General features: G+C 44.6%; 1 protein-coding gene across 4 annotated transcripts in view; it reads right to left on the bottom strand.

Moving 5' to 3' along the window:
- The window catches only part of NEK9 (NIMA related kinase 9), a 43616-nt gene that overhangs the window by 8301 nt on the left and 10796 nt on the right, over positions 1–24519 (bottom strand). For 3 of the 4 annotated variants that reach the window (XM_067533060.1, XM_067533063.1, XM_067533070.1), the window contains exons 6-18: positions 20276–20407; positions 18198–18308; positions 17458–17522; positions 16167–16217; positions 13130–13322; positions 10398–10542; positions 9844–10044; positions 9252–9298; positions 7386–7541; positions 6832–6940; positions 5963–6124; positions 5321–5491; positions 5040–5099 (exon numbers count right to left, since the gene is read on the bottom strand). In XM_067533060.1, coding sequence (XP_067389161.1) covers positions 5040–5099; positions 5321–5491; positions 5963–6124; positions 6832–6940; positions 7386–7541; positions 9252–9298; positions 9844–10044; positions 10398–10542; positions 13130–13322; positions 16167–16217; positions 17458–17522; positions 18198–18308; positions 20276–20407 — 1603 coding nt within the window. Of the gene's footprint in view, position 1; positions 2732–5039; positions 5100–5320; positions 5492–5962; positions 6125–6831; positions 6941–7385; positions 7542–9251; positions 9299–9843; positions 10045–10397; positions 10543–13129; positions 13323–16166; positions 16218–17457; positions 17523–18197; positions 18309–20275; positions 20408–24519 lie in introns of those variants that run through there. The other variant, XM_067533079.1, reaches the window with a different exon arrangement.

Genomic DNA, 24519 nt, shown 5'->3' with positions numbered 1-24519 from the left:
AATATAGCTGCTACTGGATCCCAGATGAGATAGAGAAAAGGGAAGAGGCGGTTATCCCCCTGGAAGCTACTTTTACTGCAGAACCCTGAGGGTGAGTATTTGCCTGGACATCATCTCCTTCTAGCTGATTAAGTAAATACCATGCAACCCTCCCCAAAAATGACCTTCTGCCACACATTCTTGCTTCCTGGTCCCATCTCTCCCCACCCAGAAGTCCCTGCAGTGACTCTCAGATAGGTAACCACCTCCTCATCCATCAAGCAGCCTCCTGTTACAGAAAGGGACACTGCTGACAAATGCCTGTAAAGATCAGATAGAAGAGTTGACTGCTTTCTCCCCACACACTATCCCCTTTCTTCATATCTGTAGCCACTCATCCAGTCCCACCTACTGCCGCAAAGTTTCCAGTCCAATCCTATCAGCCTGCCCTGCCTTCCTAAACCCTCATAAGAGAGTCCGTTTGAAAGGTCATTGCCACTTTGGTGAGAGTTATTGAACCACTGGCACCCCACGCTAAGCTGTCTAACTAGACACAGACCACACAGTGTCCAGCTCTCCCACCAACACGCCTCTGACCTCACTCTCCTTCAATCCATCCAAAATGTTTCTGCCAAAAGTGTAGGGTGGATTGATTTAAATCAAGGTGATTTGAATCATTGATTTACATCACCAAGAAAAAAATCATTGATTTAAATCAAGTTTCCCACTGATACTTCTTCACATATTTCTTAAACAATGGTGCAAATCTGATCACTAAAACATGATAATTTACAACTCAATACAGCATTTTACAACATCTAGGAGGGTATACTTTGTGTAATTTCTTAGATAACTTGATTTTTATTAAGAAAATAGTACATAATACTCATTACCTTTGTCAAGCTGCAGATGCAGCAGCAGTACATTAGGAATGGTAAGAACTAAATCACACACACAAACACAAAAGCACTTATATTTTATTAAACTATATCTTAAATGTTACATAAATGTTTCACATTTGCAATTGCAGCAGTCTCCTGAGTTGCCAGCTGACAGCTGTGCTTAAACTCCTTTTTTAATTTTCAAATTTTATTAACATTAACAGACAAGTCATCACAACACTAAACATACGCTGTCCTTAAAACTTCTACAACTAGCTCTCATCTTCCCCATTCCCACTGTCTTTTTTATTCATAGACAAATAGAAATGAGTTTTTCTGCTTTTTCAACTCCCAGTCGATTTCTTAGCTTTGAGTGAATAATACCAAACGATTAAAATATTCTCTCTGTGCCTGAGGAGGAAGCTACTGCTGTGAAAAGTTGGCTTAACAACTGAAGGAATTCTGTGTCAAGGTGCCTGGTTAATGATTTCCACCAATTTAGGGGGGTGATTTTGTTCAAATCATCATCAGTAAACATGTACTGTTTAAATGGTTCCACTCCAGCCCTGAAATTTATTATGACTGGCATAACTGAGGAGTGATTTTGAGATGCCAATGTCATGGCGGCATCATCTTCTTCAGAAGTTAGGCATCTACCTTTATATCTGGGGTTGAGAATGTCTCAAGAAAATGAGGTGGAGTTAGTGCTTGATCCATTCGCTTCTTTATTGCCTCCAGTTTAACTTTCTGGTGAGGTATTTCTTTCTTCAATGTCTCTTGAAGTGCCTTCCAAATTTCAACAGCATCAGCAACAATTTCTCTGAAGTTTTTAAGGCTATGGATATAGGCTTCAGTATACTGAGCATATCCTCTACATTCCTCTTTAATCCAATGTTAGATACTTGGATGAGATACTGCCATCTATTTTTATCAGTTTTCTTCACAAAGATTTATGAGACTAGGCCAGTTCTTAATAAATTGTTGAAAGCAATCAACCACAGAATTCCATAGAACATCTTGAGGGAGAATTAGTTTGGATCCTCCTGCTCCCTTCAGTGAAGCTGAAGCAAAATGGTTCTTACGGAAGTATTTTGTGACTTTAACAACATTTTCTTTTATTCCTGGAGAAAACGTACTTAAGTCTTTGGCTAAAAGATGCATTAAATGGGCATTGCAGCCGTATGTTATTAAGGAACATCCTTCCATTTCTTCTTCTAAGTATTGTCTCATCTTTGCCACATTTGCAACATTGTCTGTGACAAAACTGCACACGTGACAGCTAAATTTTTGTTCAGTTTATTACAGTTTTCACTGCCACTTCTTTTAAATATTCTGTTGGGTGGGCATTTCCTGGTGTATCTATTGTTTCTGAAAGATATGCAACCCCATCTTCTATTGTCACACAGACACATATTACTGGATCATTGTGTACATTGCTCCACCCATCAAGGCTTAACTGGCATATTTTCCTTCAGTATTTCTTGCACACTGTTCAAGTTCCTTCTCATACACTGTACCTAGCAACCTTCCATCAATGTCTGCTCTACCAGGTGGACTGTAGTCTGGTCATAAGGACTCAACAAAAAACACTTCATTGACATAGTTAACAATGCGAAAAGCAGAATTTGTGGCATAAATGAACTGAGCAATCTTTTCATCTATGGTGTCTTGTTGGTATTTGTTGGTCCTTACTACAAATCCATCCATGACGGAAGTTTCACTGGATGACTGAAATCTTTTGCTTGCTACTGATACTTTGTTGTCTGAAATACGTTTAGTTGCAGCACTGCTGCTAACAGTACCAACAGATAACCCGGAAGTTGTAGCAGTTAGACAGTCACAGTCAAAGTCTCTTATGCTTAAGTGGGATTCTGAAACAAAATTCAAAAATGATTTGGAATAGTCGTTCTTCAGTTCTTCTCACTCTATTATTCAGTTAATCATTTACATTTTTTTTAAGCAAGGATGCAGATCCGATTCCAAATTACCAAAAAAGCTAAGACTGACTGCATTTAGAGTGCACTTAGTTTTGAAGTAAGCCCCATAGAACTCACTGGCACTTCTGCTTTTTGAGAAGACAAGTATAGGATGGGGTTCCCTTGGGAAAACTGAGTTATGCTGAAGTAAAATAGGGAATAGATTTATGGCATCACCATTATGGTCTGTGGCCAAAATAAGGGGCATGTAATATGTAATGTAAAATAAGAAAATGACACCCAATGGCAACTCTAGATTTCTCTTACTGCAGCTTTCTGTACCGTATAGTTGAGTGATAGATTCTAAACCTAGTTAACTAATTAAACAAGCCATAAGGATTAGCTAAACTAAACTTTTTTTTCTAGCAACATCCAACATCGCAAACAGCTTGGGAATTTACTTGTTAAATCATACTTATACTAAAAGGCATAGAGACAGCCTTGAAGAATGATGCATTGCAAAGTGAATTATTTAAGTTACTAACCAGTTGATCCACATTGTTCTTCAGACATATCTACATCTTCATCCACATCATTTTCTCCCAATAAGCAGTTTTCATTATGATGTTTCATTCTTGCAACTAGGCCCTGCATCTCCTTCTTGCACTGCTTACACTTGACACATTTTCCTTTTTTACCCAGGGAAGGAATTTCTTCAAAATATTCCCAGATAGGATCTCTCTTACACCCAGGAGCCATGAGAGTTTTTCTGTGGCAAAAGTGTGGGGGAATATAGGAAGCTGTGTGTGTACTGAATAATGTCTTCCCTTTTTCTTTCCAGTACACTCCTGTTCCTTTCTACTCTGCCTCTGTCCTTTGTCTCTCTGTCTTTAAGACAGTGTCTTTAACTCCTTTGCCTTGCTTGGCCCAGCTCTACCACCACAAAAGCAGAAAACAACAATAATCCTACCCAGCCTGTGTCTTTCTTTGCACATGTAACTTTAGTCTGCTGAGAAACAGAAACTGAAAGCCCAGAACTTTCAAGAAGCAAGAGCTGGTAGTTAGGCTGGACAGACTAGAGCCATTCATTCATTTTTATGAGACTGTAAGTGTAGGGTTAGCATGTTTGTGATGAGATTTAATTGTAACTTATTTTTTAAAGGAGAGAAATTTAGTATTTTATTGATTTTAAAAAAATTAAAAATCTGATTTAAATAAAAAAATCAGATTTTTTTATTTTTAAAAAAAAATCGTTAATTTTTACCCACCCTGCAAAGGTGTCCCCTCCAGCAGCTGTCACCATATCACCTCCCCACTCACCTCCCTCTATTGATCTCCTCTTGCCTTCCACATCAAGTTCAAGCATCTCATCTTAAAGGCCCCACACAGCTCAGCTCCTGCCTCCATCTCTTCCTATTCCTCTCCCATGCTTTTGGATTCTTCCCCTTAGGCTTGGCCCTTCCTCATTTTGTGCACTAGTTGGTCTCCCTCTCTTTATTCAAAGCCCTTCACATTCTTCTTTGAGGCCTTTCAAAGACAGAAATGAAACCCTGTGACAGGACCGAGGTGCGTCCACTCACATGGGCCACGTCTGAAAAAACAGAGGTCTCAGTCTGTGCAGTTGGACAAATACCATAATTCACACCTAGATACCAAGGTAACCGGATAGGACAACAGTCACCACGCACAGACCAAGGACCTCCTTGTCTGCACTCTCCTGCCTAACTCAGTCTGTAAGCCTCCTGCTGGGCAGGGACTACAACACCGAATATACAGATGATGTTTACATTTCTGGTACTTGGTGCTCACATTTGTTACCTCTAGAGCCTGCTGCAAGGACCTAAGATCTTTGCTCTTCAGAAATTTCAGCTGCTCTAGTTTTCTCAGATCTCACACTTCTAGGGGGTTTGACTGGGTTGAAAGCTGGTTTGATTTACAAGGATAGTTTTGCTGGCACCTAAGCAGACAGTGTGTGTCATACTGTACTAATTGAGGAAAGTACCCTCCTTTCAGCATGCTCTTCACAGATACCAGAATGCTGGAGAGGAAGGCAGTCAGCTGGCCCCAGTAGGGAAGGAGACCAGGAAGCCCAGTGCAGGCAGGAAGCAATAAATGTAGGATGGGTAATGACAAGCTCTGAAAGCCCTTTGAAATGACCTGTGCTCATGTCTGAAGCTTTCCAGTGTGTCTCAGAGCTGCTGCTGCCCAGGAACCCCAGCTGTGACGTGACACACCTGGCTTTTATCCCCAGCTGGTTACTCACCCGTACCAATGGACAAGCCACTACTGTTGGATCGGATGGTTTTAGAATTCAGCACCTTTTCTGAGGAAAGAAGAAATATTCCTTCAGTAAATGGGCTCTAGCGAAGGTAGTACAAATCAAACCAGGACAAAGCCAGCGTTCCAGTACTGGGGCTGATGTGGACTCACCAGCGAGTTCCCCCAGAATGATCTTGACCCTCCCTCCCAGTAAGCCCATGTCAGTGAGTACTGAGCTATCACAACAACTGTCCTTGGAGCAGCCCGTCCATGAATCACACTCACCAACGATGAGAATGGTGTGCCAGCCTCGGCAGGACAGATCTGGAACGTGATGCAGGGACCCAAAAATGGGCCGAGGCCATGAAGTACAAATATCGGAGCCATGAGCTCTTTCTGTTGGTGTCATTGCCAGACGTCCATTCCCACCATTGCCCCAGGCAAAGATATGGTTATCTAGGGAAAAACTGATCCATTAGCCTAAACTTAGAAACACCTCATTTCTCTTCCGGGGCCCTGCCGTCCTGGACTCATTACAGACCTCACTCCTTTCCCATAACTACTCTGGTTCAAGACAGACGGGGCATCTAATCCACCTGCTCCCAGCCAGCCACTGGAGGGATAAAATTGTGTGTAGTGAAGTGTAGCAGCCAGTCTTCAGCTCAACGCTTAGCATTAGCTAAAGCTTTGGGCTGCCCTATCCCACTGATATGGCACCAATCCAGGAAAATTTGCCTATTCCAGTCATAGCCTTTCTGAGACTGACTGTGCCGGAGGTAACTGCAAAAACTACAGTCCTTCTCTGCTATCCTGATGGCAGATGATACAGGAAATGCTCCCACTGCTAGATGGGAGTCAAATGTCAAACTATTCTGCAGACCCAGCCCATAGGAGGAGTCCACTGCAGCCTCACAAATGCCCACTCACCGTCAGTAGCAGCTATGGTGAATTCATCTCCACATGAAACCCTGATCACCTGCTTACCCCCAAGGGGGCCTCCCAGCAGGTTAATTCCCAGATGCTTCTTATAGTCGCCAACACCCAGCTGTCCACATTTGTTGGAGCCAAAGGTCAGTAAGCGTCCCCGCTCTGACAGGAGGAATGAGGAGAGTCATGGTGGGTACCCAAAATGGAAAGCAAGTATGCATACAAAGAGAACTTGTAGCAACAGCCCCTGACTAAAAAGGACTCTGCTAAGAACCTGGTCATGCTGGTAGGGGGCTACTAGCCAGTGAGAATTGCTTCAGTCCAAGAAACTTCCCCCACCATTCAAATCTCTCTTTGCTTCCCACCTTTCACTCTGGATCCCATGATTCCTCCCAGTCCCTTAACTGAGGTGTCCTGGCAGGGGGAACCAAAGGCCTGAACAAGTTCTAAAGCGGAACCTCAGCTTTTCCAAGGTATTATCCTTTCCATGCACAAGCCTCCCCTTTCTTTAACACGGCTGACCCAAGCTCTGATATCGCTGCTGCTGAACAACATGAAATTCATGCCTGCGCCAGGAACTGACAGCCAGTGGCAAAGGGAGCTGAGACCCTATCTAAAACCTTCAATGCCCAAGGGTGAGCACTCAGCTCACAATCACTGGGTGGGGCTTCAGGAGCTTCTACTTCGCTCAGTGGAGCTGGAATGAAATGGAATAGAGCTGATTTAAAGGGCCAGACAACTGGTATCCTCACTAACTCTGAACACAGCATACAAGCCAGTGAAAGCATATCCCTTGGGAGTACAACTAGTTCCTCTAACTGGAAGTGGAGCCATTCCCCAACAGCACTTGCACTATGAATAGATCTCACCATCTATGGAAGCTGTGTGCGTCCTTCCTGGGGCAATGGTGCGGATCTTGTAGAAGGAGAGCTGCTTGGCCAGAGTAAGGGAAGTGGTGTAGGGAACTTCATAGTAGGTCTGAAGGAAGAGACCAGACAATCAGCTAAAGCCCAGAGCCAGCACCCCACGGGCACATACATCATGCACATTCACCAGCCAAGATCTGTCTATGCAGGTCTTGGGTAGAGGACAGTGCTGGGTCTGCCAGCCCTGCAAGGAGGCAGGCAATTCCTGCCAGGCTGATTCCACTTACATTGTACGAGTTCCCCAGATGCAGCTAACATGCTGTTTTACCACCACAGAAGTGAATTGAACCCCTGGCAGATGTGAGGCTGGGGAATGATTTGCCTCTCATTATACTAGCTGGTGCCTTGGGATTTCCCTTCCCCCTGGAGTTCTGAGCTGGGATCCAGTGGATGGATGTATCCCATGTGATGGATTCCTTGCCATTGTTGGGGGATCTCTGCTTCCCCATCTTCTAGGTAACCCTGGGATCAGGCACAGGAGCACCAGATGCACTCACATCATGGTTGATGATCCCTGATGTGCATTGGTTCAGGCCCAGTTTGTTGAACTCGTTGAGTCCACATGCCAGCACTTTGCCCGTTTGGGTCAGCAGGAAGGTGCCATCACAGCCACACTGGACTGAGACAATGTTCAAGGTCTTTGGAACATCCACCTAGATTGAAAACACAAATATCAGGAATTAAGACCTGGCAGCTACAGAGCAGAAACCAAGGACCAAACCCAAACCTAGAACATAGGAAATGCCTGACTGGATCAGAGCAGTGGCTCATCTAGTCTAGGACCTATTCCTGACAATGGCCCATATAAGCTGCTTCAGATGAATGTGAAAGAAATTTCGTAACAGAATAAACTGACCACAGGGAAGTTCTGTCTTCTGACAGTTAGTTTGGTTTTATGACCTGAAGCCCATCCATATAAACATATTATCCACTGAATCCTACCAAGCTTGTGACTTTAATGGTATTTTGTATTAGTAACTATTGTTATTGATATTCCAGAAGGGAAGTTACTTCTTAAACCAGTGGTCCCCAAACTGTGGGGCGCACCCTCCCCAAAAGGGGCACAGAGGAACATTCAGGGAGCACGCAGCAGGCAGAGGCCAGCCCCCACAGGGGGCAGGGAGGGAGCACCACCCAGCCTCTCTCCAGCTCCAGCTCCATTCCACCCCCAACTGCAGCTTTGCTCCGGCCTGAGCCCCAGCTCTACTTTGTCCCTAAGCCCTGCCATCATGCCCCCTTGACCCCCAGACCAACTCCACCACTAACCCTAGCTCCACCCCCATCCCCAGCTCTGCCTTCAGTTCAAGCGCCGCTGTTGATCCAACTGTGCAGTAATGGAGGGGGTCACGGGCAGACTCCATTACTGGTAAGGGGGGACGTGACAGGAAAAGTTTGGGCATCACTGTCTTAAGCACTTTCAGAATTTGGCTTTTATCCCCAAAGCATGTGTGTTTTTCTTGCTTCTGCATCTTCTTTCCTATTCGATGTAAACATCTGATTCTTTATTGAATTAGAACAACTGACAGCGAGGGTAGGGGAAGTAAGAACAAGTGTAATGATAAAGATCAGGGAATTATTTGTTTATCTATACAGCATCTTTATGGTAAGTGGAAGAAAATGATCACAGTAACATTTTAGCCATGCAAACAACTTGCTGGAGTTGTCTCACAGTCTTCTCTAGTATTGCCTGATCAACATAAGTTTGTGTAATCTGCAAAATTTACTACCTGTCTGTTCATCCACTTGTGCTGATCATTAATATACATACCAAGCAACACTTGGAGCCTCCATTTAACTTCTTGCCATGAGGAAAATTGATAAATTATTCTTATCCTTTGCTGTCTGTCTCTTAGCCGGTTTCTAATCCAGGATAGAACTTTACTTCACACTCCTTTTTGGGAGAGATTTTATACGAACTTTCAAATAATCTTTGACAAATTATATCAATTCATTTTCCTTTTGACATTATTTTGTGAAAGAAGGTTACAGAAGCACAATTTTCCTCTATCAGGGGCGTGGAATCTGATACTGACTAATAGTTCAGGAACCTCCTTTCCTATGGGGCTCTCTCATCAAGTTCAGCACTTGCTATTATTTGTCTGTGCAAGGAGGTCTCAGCAGTGAGACTGGCAGGAGGCACCCTAGTTTGGACATTTTGAGAGCTATATTTCCCTTCTCAGACAGACTGATAGCTGCCATTAGATCTAGGGCCAGTAATTGGTGAGGTGAACATGGGATCCTCAAAGCTCTGTTGTGTCTTGGGAAAAACAAACTCAAAGCAGCAAATTTTTGAAAACAGTGACTCATTTGGACCCGGATCAATGCCCAAGAGGCGTATCAGAAGGAGGCAGCTGGAGTTTTACCTTCTGAGGGGTGTAGTGATCCTCTTCTGAATCCAAACCCAGGCGCCCTGTGTCAGCAGAAAGACTACGGTGAGAAACAGTCATGCACAATCTTTCCAAGGCTGAGGAGCCTGTCCCTGGGAGATGGTCTTGTCCTTTCCCCACTCCTAGGAGAATCCCCCAAGGCCAGGAGCCTTGCTTCTTGGAAAACAGTGTTGCCTCCCATTCATCAGGGTAACCCTTCCAAAGACAAAGTACACTGCTTCAGCTCACAGGGAACCATCTGTCCCCAAGTCTGAGTGCCCTATTCCTGGGGAAATTACTGCCTCCCAACTTCCTACAGTAAAGTCTCAAAGGCTCATTCCTCATCTCAATCTAAGTTGGAAAGAAATTCTCATGAATGACTATGTGATTTTTGGACACAAGGTGTGCCTCAGGCAGCCCTCATCCATTCCCTGCTTTATATAACTGCATCATAGCCACCATCCCACCAGTTGAGAAGAAGAGTAAGTGTGCCTCCATTCCCGCTCAGAGCCACACTATGTCTGACCACCCTAGGCCTCCAAAGCTTGGACCAGGTTCCAGAAAGAGGACATGGCATGACTTCACATACCATACTCTCCACAGCCCCACGAGTAGACTTCTCTGTGTCTGGTCAGAACAGCCACGTGATTATCTCCACAGGAGACCTGCTCTACAGGGTTGCTGAGGAAGAAGTCCAGCTGCAGGGGGTCCAGGACCTCAGAGCCAAAAGCCTTGTCGACACCCATGCAGCCATAATAGTCTGAGCCAAAGGCATATACCTGGCCTTCATCTGCATGGAAGAAGGGGGAAACTCAGTCAGCACATGGACCTTGCATCAAGCTGTCTATTAACCTCCCATAAGGTGGCCAAAGGAGCCTGATCCCTGTGGGCACTCATCTTTAATATCGAGGAGCGGCCCCAGGAGACTATAAAGTCTTTGCCTGAAATGTAACCTGGTTGTTCATATTAACATGGATCCTTACATGCTGGGACTTGCAGGCCTCTTGTTTGAGAAGCTCAGAATAGGCCAAAGTGTAGCCTTTCCCCTGGTAAAGTTGCTCTGCTGATCTGGTCTTGGAGGCTGACTGGTCCACAGTGCAACAGACCATGGTTTCTCTTCATGCCACCCAATCAGTCTCTCACCTGTGATGCAAACGGTAAAGTCATCCCCACAGGAGACCTGGTGAATAGCCTTCCCCTGCAACTTCTCCACGCGTTTTGGCTGCCGGTAGGAAGCTTTGTCTCCATGCCCCAGCTGGCCATGCAGTTTCGTGCCCCCCTGCATATTCTGTAATACATAGAAGCCTGTTAAGGATGCTGTCCAGAGCTCAGGGACATACTGTCAGTATTTTTGAAGCCTCTGAGGATGAGGAGGGCAGGAGAAAACAGCAACAGAACATGGGAAAGAGTTTTAACTACCCTGTCCTAGGGAAGGGGCTGCTCTCTTAGTGGTACATAACTCCAAGCACCACTTAAATGCCACTTTGGGCTTTCAGGTAGCTTTATAGTTATGCACTAAGGAGGAGCAATCGGATTTCAAGCCACCAGCTGATGGCCACCCAGGTCAGGAAGGAATCCCTCTCCTTTCCCATGCCTACGCAAATGGATAGGTGCATTATATGGCTACGGCCCTGTGTAAATCTGTGATGCTGCAGAATACTCATTTCTGCAGAATAGTGCTCAAGGATCTCAGCTTTCATCATCATTATTACATACATTGCTAATGCTTATAGGTGCAAAGAAATCCTTAAGCATGTGAAGCATGTGTCACTGATGTAGCAATGTCTGCCTGAATCTGCAGACAGACTGAAACAATAGCTCTGAGAATTGTGAACTTCCCCATTCGTCTTGATGGGTTGTTGACGTTGAAACCTAAATATGACAATTAAAATGTCAACAGTGCTAATGATTTAACTGATGGTTTTAGTAGTGAATGTGTTTGTCCCACAGTCCCAAACTGCCTCTCTCCCCTAGAGACCTATCACCTATTCAATGAACAAAATTTCCTGTTCCTCCTCTTCCCTGCTGCAGTTATGTGTTATCAATACAAAAATCTGCAGAATAATGAAAATGTAGGAATGGGATGCATTTGTTTAGTTTGATACCAAAGCAACAGGAGAAACTCAATTATTTTAAAATCAATAGAAAACTCCATTTCTTCTATTCACATTGCTGCAGTCTCCCACTTGGTCACTGAAAGCAGGGGCCCTTGCTGTAGAACTTGGAACCAGCCTGCTGCAGAGTACTCAGAGTCCTACCTCTGTCCAGCTTTGCCATGGTTTCTACACTTGGCACATGACTTGTCTCTGAAAACTCTTCTCCAAAATTAGATGCAGGCCAATGGAATCATAGATGACCTCCACTGCACTTTGTGGTGGAGCATAGTTTCTCAACCTGTGGTACGTGTACCCCTGGGGGTACACGAGACACAGGTAGGGGGCACCTGGGGAAAAACTGAGTGAAGGGGAGGCGGGCGGCAGCTGCCGACTTCTGGTGAAGCCAGGCTGCAACAGCCTGCTTCCACCCAGTCCCAGCTGGGAGGCGGGCAGCAGCCACCACAGTCCCGGGAAGCCAGGCTGCAGCTGCCCACTTCCCGCCCTGTCACAGCTCCCAGCTGGGAAGCGAGCGGCAGCTGCCCGTTCTTGGGGGAGGCAGGCAGCAGCTGCCCACTTCCTGCCAGGTCCCAGCTCCGAGTTGGGAGGCAGGTGGCAGCCCCCAGCTTCCTGCCAGGTCCCAGCTCCCAGGTGGGTGCCTGGGGGCAGCCTCCTGAGTCTCGTGAGCTGGGTGGCAGCCACCCACACCCCAGCTCCAAGCTGAGGGACAGCCTCCAGGGCCCGGCTTGAAAATGGGCAGACGCCCCCTGCTCACATCCCTGGGTCCAAGCTAGCACGGAAGCCTCCTCTGCCCCAGTTCGGTTTGGGTGGCAGTTGCCCACCTCCCAGGCTGGCAGCCAGGCAGCAGCCGCCTGCAACTTGCCCAGGTGGCAGCCCCTCTCCCTGGCTCAAAGCCCTGTGCCCAGAAAACTTGTCAATTTCACTGCTCTAGTTGAGCAGTGAAACTGACAATTATGACTGCCCCAGATTTTAACAGTTACCCTCTTTTCCTGTGTCTCTCTCTCTCGCCCTCCTTCCCTGTCTCTCTCTCACCCCTTGTCCTCTCAAATCTATGGCAAAAAATTTGGCGCAGCGCTTTATATTCCCCAGCATTGGCAATCTGCTCAAAGCCTCCTAGCTTTGGCCAACATCACCTCTAGCCCAGGTACATACCTGAGTTGTGCACTCGTGGTGTAAAGGTGGTAACCCTACCCACACTAGATCTGACATCTGTCATATCACGGCCTTATATACTCAGCCCTTCTTCTAACATACGGCTCACAGTCTGTAAACAGAAAATCCCGTGGACTATTGAGTGTTGGGGTACTTATTAAAATCTTCAAAAGTTAGGGGGTACTTGCTACTTAAAAGGCTGAGAAACACTGTGGTGGGGGAGGGACTGGAAGGGTGCTTGGATCAGGGTATCATGCCCCAATCCCTAACTTACTACCCTTTGGTGTGCTGCAATTGTGGGTACATCAGCAGCACTTCAACACCTGACAACGGAACCTGCTTCCCACCACACACACTCACATATGCCACCAAAAATATATTATACTTGAGAGATTTATAGTAGCACTCAAGGGGCTGCCTCCAATCATCAGTGCCCCTACTTCATCCAATCCCCAAGTTTGCCTACATCTCATTTCTCTCCTTCCTGAGCTCCCATTCTCCTGTTTCTAGCAGACTGGTGAACCGACCTATGGCTGGATATTCTAGCTTTTAGATTTTCTATCCTTGGCCTCCCAGCCTTCCCAAGTTCTTTCTGCTTGGCTCACTTACCACCCAAGTGTAGAGCTCCTTCTCCACCGTGACCACAGCAAAGTGAGTGTTTCCAGCACACACCTGGCGGGCACTGCAGCCACTTTTGATGACATCCAGCTTCTGAGGGGTGGACTTCCCACCCCCCCAAACATACACCTCACTAGTGCGCGAAGTCACCACTGCAATTGGTGCCTCACTGACGGTGCTCGACCTGTATAAAACCCCCCAGAACACAAGTGCTGTTAGTATGAAGCTCTGGCCATTATCAACACTGTTCAACCCAAATCTTTCCTTCTGGTCCCCACACAGAGGAGAAGCTGGAAGATAATTGGATTGCTTGGGTCAGAGCTGTAGCATGTCACAAACATAAGTGTTTAAAAAAACAAACACAAAAATTGTTCTCTCTGCTCAGAGACTGTGAGGTCTGAAGTGTTATAAACATACTCAGAAGCACAGCCGAGTGAGCACTGCAGAGAAAGGAGTCTCCAACATTTACAAACCTTTGGGATTTCTGTGAACATTGACATGACAGTTCAGGTTTGTCAAATGTAAAGGCCTCACAAATACTCATGAAAAAGTGCTCAGGAAGTTAAAGATTCACAAACAACCATGCAAACATACAAAGGAAAACATGGCCATCTCATAATCTCCAGTTTCCCTCTTTAACAGTTTCAGCCATCCAATCAGGGAGCAAACACACACCACATAACTTAGATGACCAATCACAAAACGGAACCCACAGTCAAAGCAAGCAGTTTGTGAACACCACATGTACTGAAATAGGATCACACACAGAGCTCAGCCAACCCTTTCAAATAATTAATTTGAGAAAGTCAAACTGATAATTCACCAGCAGAAAAACAGCTACATTTATTGAGCAAATTATTTGCTACAAATTAGCTCATTAGCTGGCACTAGGAGAACTCATGCACACATCCTGTTTTATGAAAAACTGTCACAAAATTCAAATGAGTAGCCCAATTTCTCACTGGCAGCATAATGCCTGTGAGAAGTGATACTGTGTCCTGGAGTGAACACCACCACACCTCACCTCATTTTAAAAAATAAAGGGTACCTTTCTAGTCATCCTCATTTTTAAAAGCCTCAAAGTGAAAACTAATCTCTAGGAATGTGAGTTTGTCATGGGATTTATCTTAAAAACTATGAGTTATTCGTTGTAATTTTCTTTTGCAAGAGTATAGTCACTGTTCCACCTCTCCTCAATTAATTGTGCTCATCTCCTCACCACAACCATAGCTAACTTGAGTTACTGCTCCAACTGTTTTTTAGTTTTCTGAGCGTAAGACACACTTCATTAGGGCTGAGTTAGGGTTCAGAATTTATCACCCTCAAAAGACTGCTAACGAACTTTAAAAAAGTTGCACACTTAAAAGATCTTAAAAGATCAGAAAATACCAATGTTAGCTTTGCCCCCTTGTCCACACTCGCCCTACTCCCTTTACATTTCTAAAATGGGCCACAGAGCCACTAGTTCCCTTACACTACAAACTAACTGATAAACCACAACCCACCCACCATATATGGGCCAGTGATCAGACCATTCTGTAGTTCACCCAATTACCCATTGAGGTCAACATCTCCCATCTGACCCTCAATAGTGTAGACGCAACATCTCCCCCATTCCACTATGTCAGTGGTACCCAAACTTTTCCTGTTGCCTCCCCACCCCTTGCTTACCAGTAATGGAATCTGTCTGTGGCACCTCCTCCATTACTGCACAGTTGCTTCAGCAGTGGAGCTTGGACTGAAGGCAGAACTGGGGGCAGAACTGGGAATGGGGAAGGAGTTGGGGCTATAAGCAAAGTTGATCTGGGGCCCCAAGCGGGAATGAAGGTAGGCTGAGGGTGGAGCAAAGCTGGGTGGTACTCCTTCCCAGCCCCCCATGAGGGCTGGTCCAGGTCCCGCCGCACGCCCCCTCGAATGTTCCTCTGTGACCCACTATAGGGAGGCATGACCCTCAGTTTGGGGACCACTGCATTATGGCCTGAAGAGCCCAGTCTATACTGACAACCCTCCTTATTTGGGCTAGAAACCCACTGTAACTACCTCATTTTCCTTTCCAATGCCAGTCAGAGATCACACCCTCCAGATACAGGCCAGAGCCAACCCTCACACTGTCTATGGACCCCAGACTAACAGACAGCCAAGCATGTGTCGATGTCATCCTATCACCTCTCCATGGAGAAGGATGGGAGCTAGCAGATATAGGCCCTACACCCCCTTCCTTTCCCCTAAGTCACTCACCAAGTCCAGTGATGTAACAATGACATCTGACGGAACTGAGATGCACACAGGACACCTCCTGCTCTTCCGACCTGAGTCCTACATGCTGCTTCAGCATCAATTAGCAGCATGTTATTGGCCAATAATTATGGGGGCCCTTCAAGCGAATCAAAGAAGATTAGGGAGGAAGGGACCTCAGGAGGTCATCTAGTCCAACCCCCTACTCAAAGCAGCACCAACCCCAATTAAATCATCCCAGCCACGGCTTTGTCAAGCCAGGCCTTAAAAACCTCTAAGGATGAAGATTCCACCACCTCCCTAGGTAACCCATTCCAGTGCTTCATCACCCTCTAGTGAAAAAGTTTTTCCTAATATCCAACCTAGACCTCCCCACTGCAACTTGATGACTTATCTCAGAGACAGAATGATCCACCTAACACTCTCCCCACATTTAGTAGAGACCCCCACCTTCGTACTTGAGACAAGCCTGAAAGGAGGGAATTGAATAGCCTCATACACTGATTATCATGCAACTGTGGAATTCATTCGCTTAGCAAGGCAGGCTTCAGTTGTGGGTGACACCAAGTAAGAGTCTCCATCTATAGGTAGAGGGTAGTCAGGATAGAGGGGCAAAGTTAAGGCTGGTGTTGGAATTTGGAACCTTAATTGCACTTTCCCTGAGTTTCTACCATTTAAAGTTTTTCTAATGATAAACCCATTGAGGGTGTCATAGTTAATGCTCTCAGCAAAATTTCTATATGGGGAGCTATTCTCTACAAATCTCCCTTCAAATATATGCCCAAATCATTACCTTGGTCGTTTGGTTGGTCCATTAAGCAGTGTGACTTTGTCCTCCATCTCCCTGCCACAGGAAAAAAAAATACAGAAAATAGTAAAAACATATTACTATAGCCCAAAACATTTTACAGACTCCACAAACTAACAAACCATACACAGGGATTACTTTCCTTTCCAATGAAATGCTGCTCCCTCTCGGGGGGACCACAGCAGCTATTTAACACCCCATAGCAATACACACAATTAAGACAGAAGTAATGCACCAGAGAGCTAAAAAACTGTCAGAGAAATTAAGGGAGGTGAAAAGTATATACCAGAGCCAGAACTTGGCCAGGACGCTGAAGCTTACACCCTAACTTCTGTGAAAAGTGCCACTGGATCTTTAATGACCACAAGTGAACAGGATGTAGGTTTTAAATCTTATCCTAAAGATGGCATGTTCAGTAAGACAACACCCTGTTGCATCATTCTGGGGGTTGCCTACTAATGAAAAGCACTTAAAGCAGGGGAATAAGTCTACTACAACCAGGGTGGCCAAAGGGTAACTCAAACAGTCCAATAGCATGGCCCACAGCCCCCCTCATCCTACATGAAGGAGGAGTCCATGTAGGTTACATCTCAGCCAGGCCACTTAGAACACCATAAAGCAGTACATGTTGGGACTTGAATTCCAGTCTCTGTGGGCTGCCCCTCTCCACTGTAGCTGAGGGTGGGCAAATAGTCAAGCACAGCCCTCGGGCTCCTGATAAGTTGCCAACATGGTCTTTGGTGCAGCTAAGTGTGGGCACCCACTGAAATGAGGCATTTTCATTACAACTCTGCATGGACGGCTAAAGGGAAAAGTGCTGAACTGGGCTTGTTGCATGAGATGCAAGACAAAAAAAAGAGCATTTACAATGCCCTTACAAGTGCCTGAATGCTGCTGTGTGTTCCCAGAGGTCTAACTTGAATGTCAGTAGCCAGGGTCCATCTAAGAAGTCTCAGGGAAACATAACAGAGTTCTCAGTATATCAGCTGTTCGGGCAAAGAGGACAGATGGGCACTCCCTGGCCCCTATGCTTCCACAGATATGCAGTTTAATTAAAAGGCTCCATCCACCAAGACTTTGTCTTGCCAGAATAGCAGCAATCCACTCTCCTTTCTTGGAAGGGGTGAAGCCTATTTCAAGGCATGCCTCCTATCAGCCAGAAATCAGTCTAAGGGCTGAATTCAGGAAGCGTCAGAATTATTAGTTTGCAAAGAGCTCCAAGTTCTCTCCTGACCCCTACAGCCCATCTATGTTCAAGTTGAGAATATTTGGCTACCTCCTGCGTTCGCTGAGAAGAACATTTTCAAGCAGCTCATCGGCAGTTGGCCTCTTCTCAGGATCCTGAAAGAGGTGAGCAACAGGTCACTCCCTAAGGAAAGGGTCATTGTCTACAGTGAACTTTGGGATAAAATAGTTCATTCCAGCCCCCGCTGGCGTCCTTCCCTCATGCCCTGCTTGCCTTCAGAAAGGCAAAGGGCCAAAAATAAACGAACCAAAGGGCCATCACATATCTGGACAGCACAGGGTTAAATGCCAAATATTCCAACTGTGGACCCCCACACTCCAAAGATATGGGCTGTTTAACTGCCTCCAGAAGCACGTGCTATAATGGCAACAAGAACATTAAAGCCAAGAGGCACAGCCCAGAGAGTTGGAGGAGGACAGATTGTGCTGGGAGGATGCTTCCATCTCTACCGTGCTGACAGGCCTGCTGATGAATGTGAAAATCTTGGCCTCTAACCAAACCATAACATACAGCATCAGAGAAAATGTAGCAGCCCTCCCAAATCCTATGGAGTTGGAAAGGCATCCAGATAGGAAGCTTTCAGAAAACAAGAGGAAGCAGAGGTCACACTCACTGACACACCAGGTGACACAGCCAACTGCACATGGGAATCTGTCTGCATCTACATCCCCCACTCTGAAATACACACCTCACCAGTCACCCTCTGCTCTGGCACTGCAGGACTTAGGCAACTGGGCAGAGGATTTGAAGAGAAAATTAATCTTACCAACCTGATCAAGGCAGGAGTGCACCATCTGGATCAGCTCTAGGGAGTAGACACTGGAATCAACCTCCATGGCCCGATTCCCTTGTACAATCTTCACACACAGGTTTAGAGGATTCTAGGAAGGAAATAATGATCAGTTGTAATGGAGATGAGCTGGAGTATGCGCCCAGTAAGGAGAGATATTGAGGGCCTCTGATGTTTATCATCTCCCTCTCTGACTAGGTATTGGACATCTCTCCTCCTTTCAGTGCAGCTGTTGCTAGGTGCTGCAGCAACCTAGTCACAAAGGGCTTGGTGGCAACTCCAACCTTCTCCTCCAAATGAGCCAATGAAGGAGACAAGGGTGTGTAGGCCCAAAGCCTAATTCTGTTATATTGATTCTATGTGAAATACCCTTATTTTTTTCGATACATTACAAACCACCACAGCAGTTTCTGAGAGGCTTTACATTTTGGCCATGTAGGGCAATCCGTTCACTATTAATAGGTTTGTTTAAAACCACCATCTGTTTGTCTGAAACTAACATCTGGTCGTTAATTATCCTGTTTGTAAAGTTACCTAAGATCATCCTGTGAAACTGTTGCTATTTAAGTACATGTGTTTTAAAATCACTGTTTAAAGTAACATCAGCAAATGTTCTAAAACAAAAAAATTCATTATTAAATAATTGTATTTTGTAACAGTAGTAAATGTTTTAAATAAAAAAAATGTTATTGTTTCTGAAGGACACTTGCATCCTCCAGTTACAAGTTTTAAATAAATGTTAAAAAATTAGTATGTGTGTATGTAAAACTAAAAAACAACAAAAAAAAGCGCCAGCCTCAAATGTTTAAAAAAGTAAAAACTTTTACAATCCAAATGGCCAAAGAATGCCTACCCTAATAACTCTGGGGTCCACCTCAAAAAACAAAATAAACTGTAATAAACAACAACAATGGTCATGCTTGCAAAATATGAGTAATTAATAATCATACCAAAATGCAGCATAACAAAGCAAAACCCATAAAGTGGCATAAGAGCTTACCCCTATTTAAAAAAATAAATAAATAAAGACTAAGTTTGGTTCTACAATCATCCTCCAGGATTATCGGTTTGCACTGGCAGACCCCTGCTCCTTCCCTCTTGTTTTAGCCACCTGGCCAGTGGACTAACATGAGCAATTGAGGTTAGTAACTATATTTTATCTTTGTAGAACTGTGTGTGTGCACACACAAGTGTGCAAGCAATTGCTTTTTGAAATTTTTGCATTCACAATAAATGTGGCGTATTGCTGCCCTCCTGAATAAGATCCTGCTGTTTATTTTATAAGTATAACAGGAGGGCTTCTCCCTGCATGTCAGGTTCCATGAGTGCACAGAAGCTCCCCAGCAACTCCCCCACTCTGAAGATACCACACAGGTACTCATGTACTGGAAACTATGCATCACTGACAATGGAAAGTCAGAGAAGGGGAGTGATTTGACATGGCCCCAGAGCTGGTACAGAACATATCACAGCCAAACCATGCCAGCTGGCTGTCAGACTGCACTCCCCACATGTCCACACTACACTAACTGGCAGGTTTATCCACCCACAAGTGCCAGCCAAACATGCTCCCTACATGGCTGTGTGGTACCTCCCAGCTTGCCAGCCAGCCACACTCCTCATATAATCTAGCTGTGGAAAAAGACAACGTGATTAAATCCTAGGCATTCCAGAGATTACAAACTCTCAGAATAGGATTCTCTATTGTGACACTACCAGCATCAACCAAAAAAAAAAAAAAAAGTGGAGATGGGACTTGGTCATACAGCCAATTAATGAAATCTTGCTTTGGTCAAAAGGGAATGTTTCCTTTCAAACAATCTGCACTCCCTGTGTCTGCGAGATCCCAGACTGTGGGGAGGATCAGAAAGTATCAGCAAAGTGGGCAGGAAAAGTTTGCCCATATTATCTTCAGCCCTCAGATGCTCACTTCCATAAATACTCAAATTATCAATGGCCATGAAGAAAGAAAAAGTTAGAAAAGCTACAGGACAAGCACAGACATTGTGACAATAAAGAACAGCATATTCAATTTATCCCACAGTCTATGGAACTTACTGTAGCATCAAAGGTTCTCTTCAGGGTGAGAAGCTCGAAGACAACACAGCCCACAGCCCAGATATCAGATTTGAAGTTGTATTTCACCCCCTGGCACAGCTCTGGAGACATGTAGTATGGGGTTCCCACCAGCTAGGCAACAAAAGCAAAAAACCTTCAGACACATTCCACGCAGACCCTGGTTTCTGAAGTTTATCACCCATCATCATTATGGACCCATCAGTATTTCCATTGCAAATCCTAATTTTCTAGTGTTTATGGAAACCCTAGTTACTAAGATGCTCAGACTCTGATGTAGCACACAGTGGAAGTCACTACTTCAGGAGAGGGACCTATAGCCACTACCTCCCTCTTCACTACTTGCAGTTGAGGGCAAACTGGGCTACAAAGCAGGTGATGACAACACATCAGGCTCAGCCATCCATTTCTCCTCCCCCTCCCACCAAGTACTCTTGGGAAGGTGAGGGGCAAGGAATCTGGGAAAGCACATGAAAGCAGCTGCCAGCTCACAACTGGTGAGCAGCTCCGTCTGATTGTAGGATGTTAGCAGGACAAAAGCTGCTGTGTTTCAGAATGAAGAGGGAAGCATTCAGGATCAAGAAGCCGAAAAGCTGGCCTGAGTCACATCTGCAAGACCTTTGCTTCAGGACTGGACTTTCCTCACCAATAAAACATACATTTCAGTTAAATGCAGAAAACATCACGAAAGGCTGGGCTGGAAGAATGGGCAGTGATGTCACAAATGATATGGGCCCTTATTAGTCTTTGCTAGAATTTTACCAGAGGCCTATTGAGCACATTCAGAGGGCTATTTCAATCCCTTCTTACTTTTTCATCCACTATCCATTTTCCCTTAAACTGGATTATGCAACTCCATGAGCTGCAGTCACACAGTCAAATACCAACTTCAGCATGGCCAGCATATATTTATTTTCACCTTCGGAGAACTCAAAAGTGTCAGAATGAATTTTGCTCAAACTATCCACCAGCCAAAAAGGAGGGAGGAAGACACACCCCCACCCACATCCACCCTTTGGGCAAAGATCAAGCATGGAAATTCTCAGCACAAAAAGTGAATTTCTAGAAGTAATGAATGTGAGGAAAATGGGTCATAACTGAAATAGTTTTGCTATAGCAGGAGTTATCAGGACATAGTACAGTAACCCTAAATTCTCACTTGTTATGGAGCTGTGTAATAGTGCTGAAGTTCTGAAAGGAAGTTTGCAAATGAAGGAAGCATCTGTGTGCAGGACACAACAGCTGCATTAAATCTAACAATCATGCCTTAGGAGGAAAAAAGTGTGTGTTGGCAGGTGTCCTAACCTATAAAATCCTTAACAGTTTGGGAGATCAGAGTCATCTCCCATACAAGCCTACTAATCACCACAAGAACGATGGACCTGGGAGACCCACTGATAGCTATCAGCTGCTGACAGCAGAGCATCCTCAGCACCAGAATTCTGGCTGTTGAACTCCTTGCTAGAAGAGACTGTAGTAAATCCAAGCCTGACTGTGTTCAGACTAAAGTGTAAAATTCACCTTTTCAGTAAAGCTTTTCCCCAGGAACGCTATCATAAATAAGACTAATTTTTAAAAATTCCTGAACATATAAATGCACACACCATTGTTACCTAGGTCAAGAAAGAGAGAAAACACAATTTGTTCAGGACTCTCTTGCATCTCTATAATTTAGTTCAGATTCCAAAGTGACAGTTACCTTAGACATACCACAGATTAGATACTGGAGGGAGAAGAGGAGAGGTCCTTTAACAGAATTCTATTGGATGTTCCAGGACAAAGTGCTGCAAATACCTGTAATCTATTGCTGCTCTCCTCTCAACATCCTGGAACCAAGACATCTCCAAAAAAAGGACTTGTGACACAGAAAATACTGACATTTCCCAATGATAGCATTAAACTGTGAAATATTTTGTTACTCTAAAATGCTATCAATATAACTAGGATGCAGAGAAGAAAGGGAAGAACATGCACGGTAAACTAAGAGAAAACCACAATATCCTTGCTGCTCAGCACTCAGGAATGTCTATCAAACTGAAGAAGTGGAGGAAAAAATCTATCAGCTCAAAATGCAAACAAAATTAAATGGCAAAAAACTTGGTTAAAGCAGAGTTAAGGTTGTCCAGTCACAGCTCGTGCCCATCCAGAACATCGAGTTCAACGAAATTCCAATGTAAGCAAACCAGGAAATACAGCATTAACGTACATGCCCATGCAACCTTAACTCTGCCTCCCAAGAGTTCCCAACAGCAACTAGGAATTATTTGCATTCACTCCAGCTGCATTCACTGTATTAGGTATAGCTGTAATGAATGGTTGAGGGATTAGTTAGAGCAATTTGGAAGATCTGTGATTGTGATATAAGGTGATCTGGATGGACTATGCCTCTCTGGGTTGGGTGTGTGAGTGCAGTCACAGGAAAGAGGTGCATGTGTACCTTGACAGATCCAGTATGACTCATTTCAATGCTGTATTGTGTTGGTTATGTCAGTAGCAGGACACAGGGATCTTCTTGCCATGCGGGTTGTCAGACATTAGGTGGGAGATGAATGTGGTCTGTGAGTTTAATGAAGGGTAAATTAAAATAGTGTATGTGATGGTTTTATGTGCACCTGGGTGAAGGGTAGTAAAAAGGGTTGAAAGAATTAAAAATCTAATAGATGTGGTGTTCCTTCTGCAGAATAGGCTAACTGCATGAGCACAGAGGGAGCTTCTGTTCAGTATATTGCAAAGGCAGGGTGTAAGTATGTGTGTTATGGGCTTATTGGGGCATTATTCAAAGAGGGGGAAATTAAGTTTGCATAGGCATGCACCTTAACTGTTTTTCCTAATTTTCACAAGTTTGAATTTTGCTGAAGTCGATGTTCTGGAAGGGCATGAGCTGTCATTGGACAACCTTAAAATCTGTATTAACAAGCTTTTCTGCCATTTAATTTCCTAGTTTGTTTGTTTATTTATTTATTTATTTTTAACAGGAAGAGAATGGTCATTGGTAGGAATTAGCAATCATTTAGGTAGTTGTAATTATTATATAGGTGTGCAATTCAGACACTCGAGTGGACAGGTAATGATAATACCTAGCTCTTATACAGTGCTTTTTGTCAGTATATCTCAAAGAGGGAAACATCGTTATTTCCTTGTGCAGTGGGGGAAACTGAGACACTGAGACTTGAAGTGTCTTGACTAAAATCACTCAGCAGGCCATGGCAAAGTCAGGAATAGAGCCCAAGTTTTCTGAATCTTAGAACAGTGCCCTATCCAGTAAGTCACACCATTGCTACTGTCTCCCACCAGTACACTTTGTTGTATTGAAATAGGAAAATGGTCAAGCTCTGAAGTGTTTGGAGTGTAATTGCAAACAGAGACAGTTAGAGAGTTCTCAGACATGGTGTGTCCCAAGAACTTGTATTTTATTACATGGTGGTTACAGTGACTTTAAGCATGTGAGAGAAGACTGGTGTGACTCTCTCTTTCCCTCCAGCCCTCCTAATCCCTTCAACATATAGCTCCTCTTCTCCTCGCTCCATTTCCAATTCACCCTCCTGTTCCTGTCCCATTAAATCATTAGTATTTCAGAAGCCTGGTGTGCCCCCCAAAACACTGGTAGAATCTATGAACTTTAAGAAAAGATTTTTTCCCCTGGGGGGGAGGGGTCATATTTAGGGAACCCCTTAGGTAAATGACCCCAAATTTGGATCAAACCCTATCGTGCATCCCCGTAAGAAGCAGCAAATTTCAAGACAATATGGACAGACATGCAGATTTTGGAACTTAGGAAAATCATCCTTTAAACAGAAAAATCTTTATCCTAACTGTAGCAGAGCTGCCACTCCACTATAATATTTATTAAATTAATCATCAGCAACTGTTTTTCTACATGCAGATCCCCAACACAGGATAATCCTGAAAGCACAGGAGGCTCAGGGAGGTGTGAAGTGGCTCATTCATCTCAACATGATGGTCTCAGCTAAATGAGGACACGCCATGGAGATGAACATAGCCTGAAACAATAACTCTGAGATGTGTTAATTGCTCCATTCATATCAGTGGGTGTTTCCATCTCCCTGCCCCAGCACTGGAGAGTCTGCAATACACATCAAATAATTCTCAACTCCTCACCCGTGTCAAGTGTTCTTGGTGCTGTTCCCAGGTCCCCACCGACAAGCATAGGGCTTCTCCAGATACTGGCTCACATAGGGTATATCTACCCAGCAAAGAAAAACCTG

Source organism: Emydura macquarii, unplaced genomic scaffold (genome assembly GCF_026122565.2).
Source record: "Emydura macquarii macquarii isolate MOO-44397 ecotype Brisbane River unplaced genomic scaffold, CSIRO-AGI_Emac_v2 contig_374, whole genome shotgun sequence".
In the NCBI taxonomy this organism is placed as follows: Eukaryota; Metazoa; Chordata; order Testudines; family Chelidae; genus Emydura; species Emydura macquarii.
This window is presented reverse-complemented; position numbering and strand designations above follow the sequence as displayed.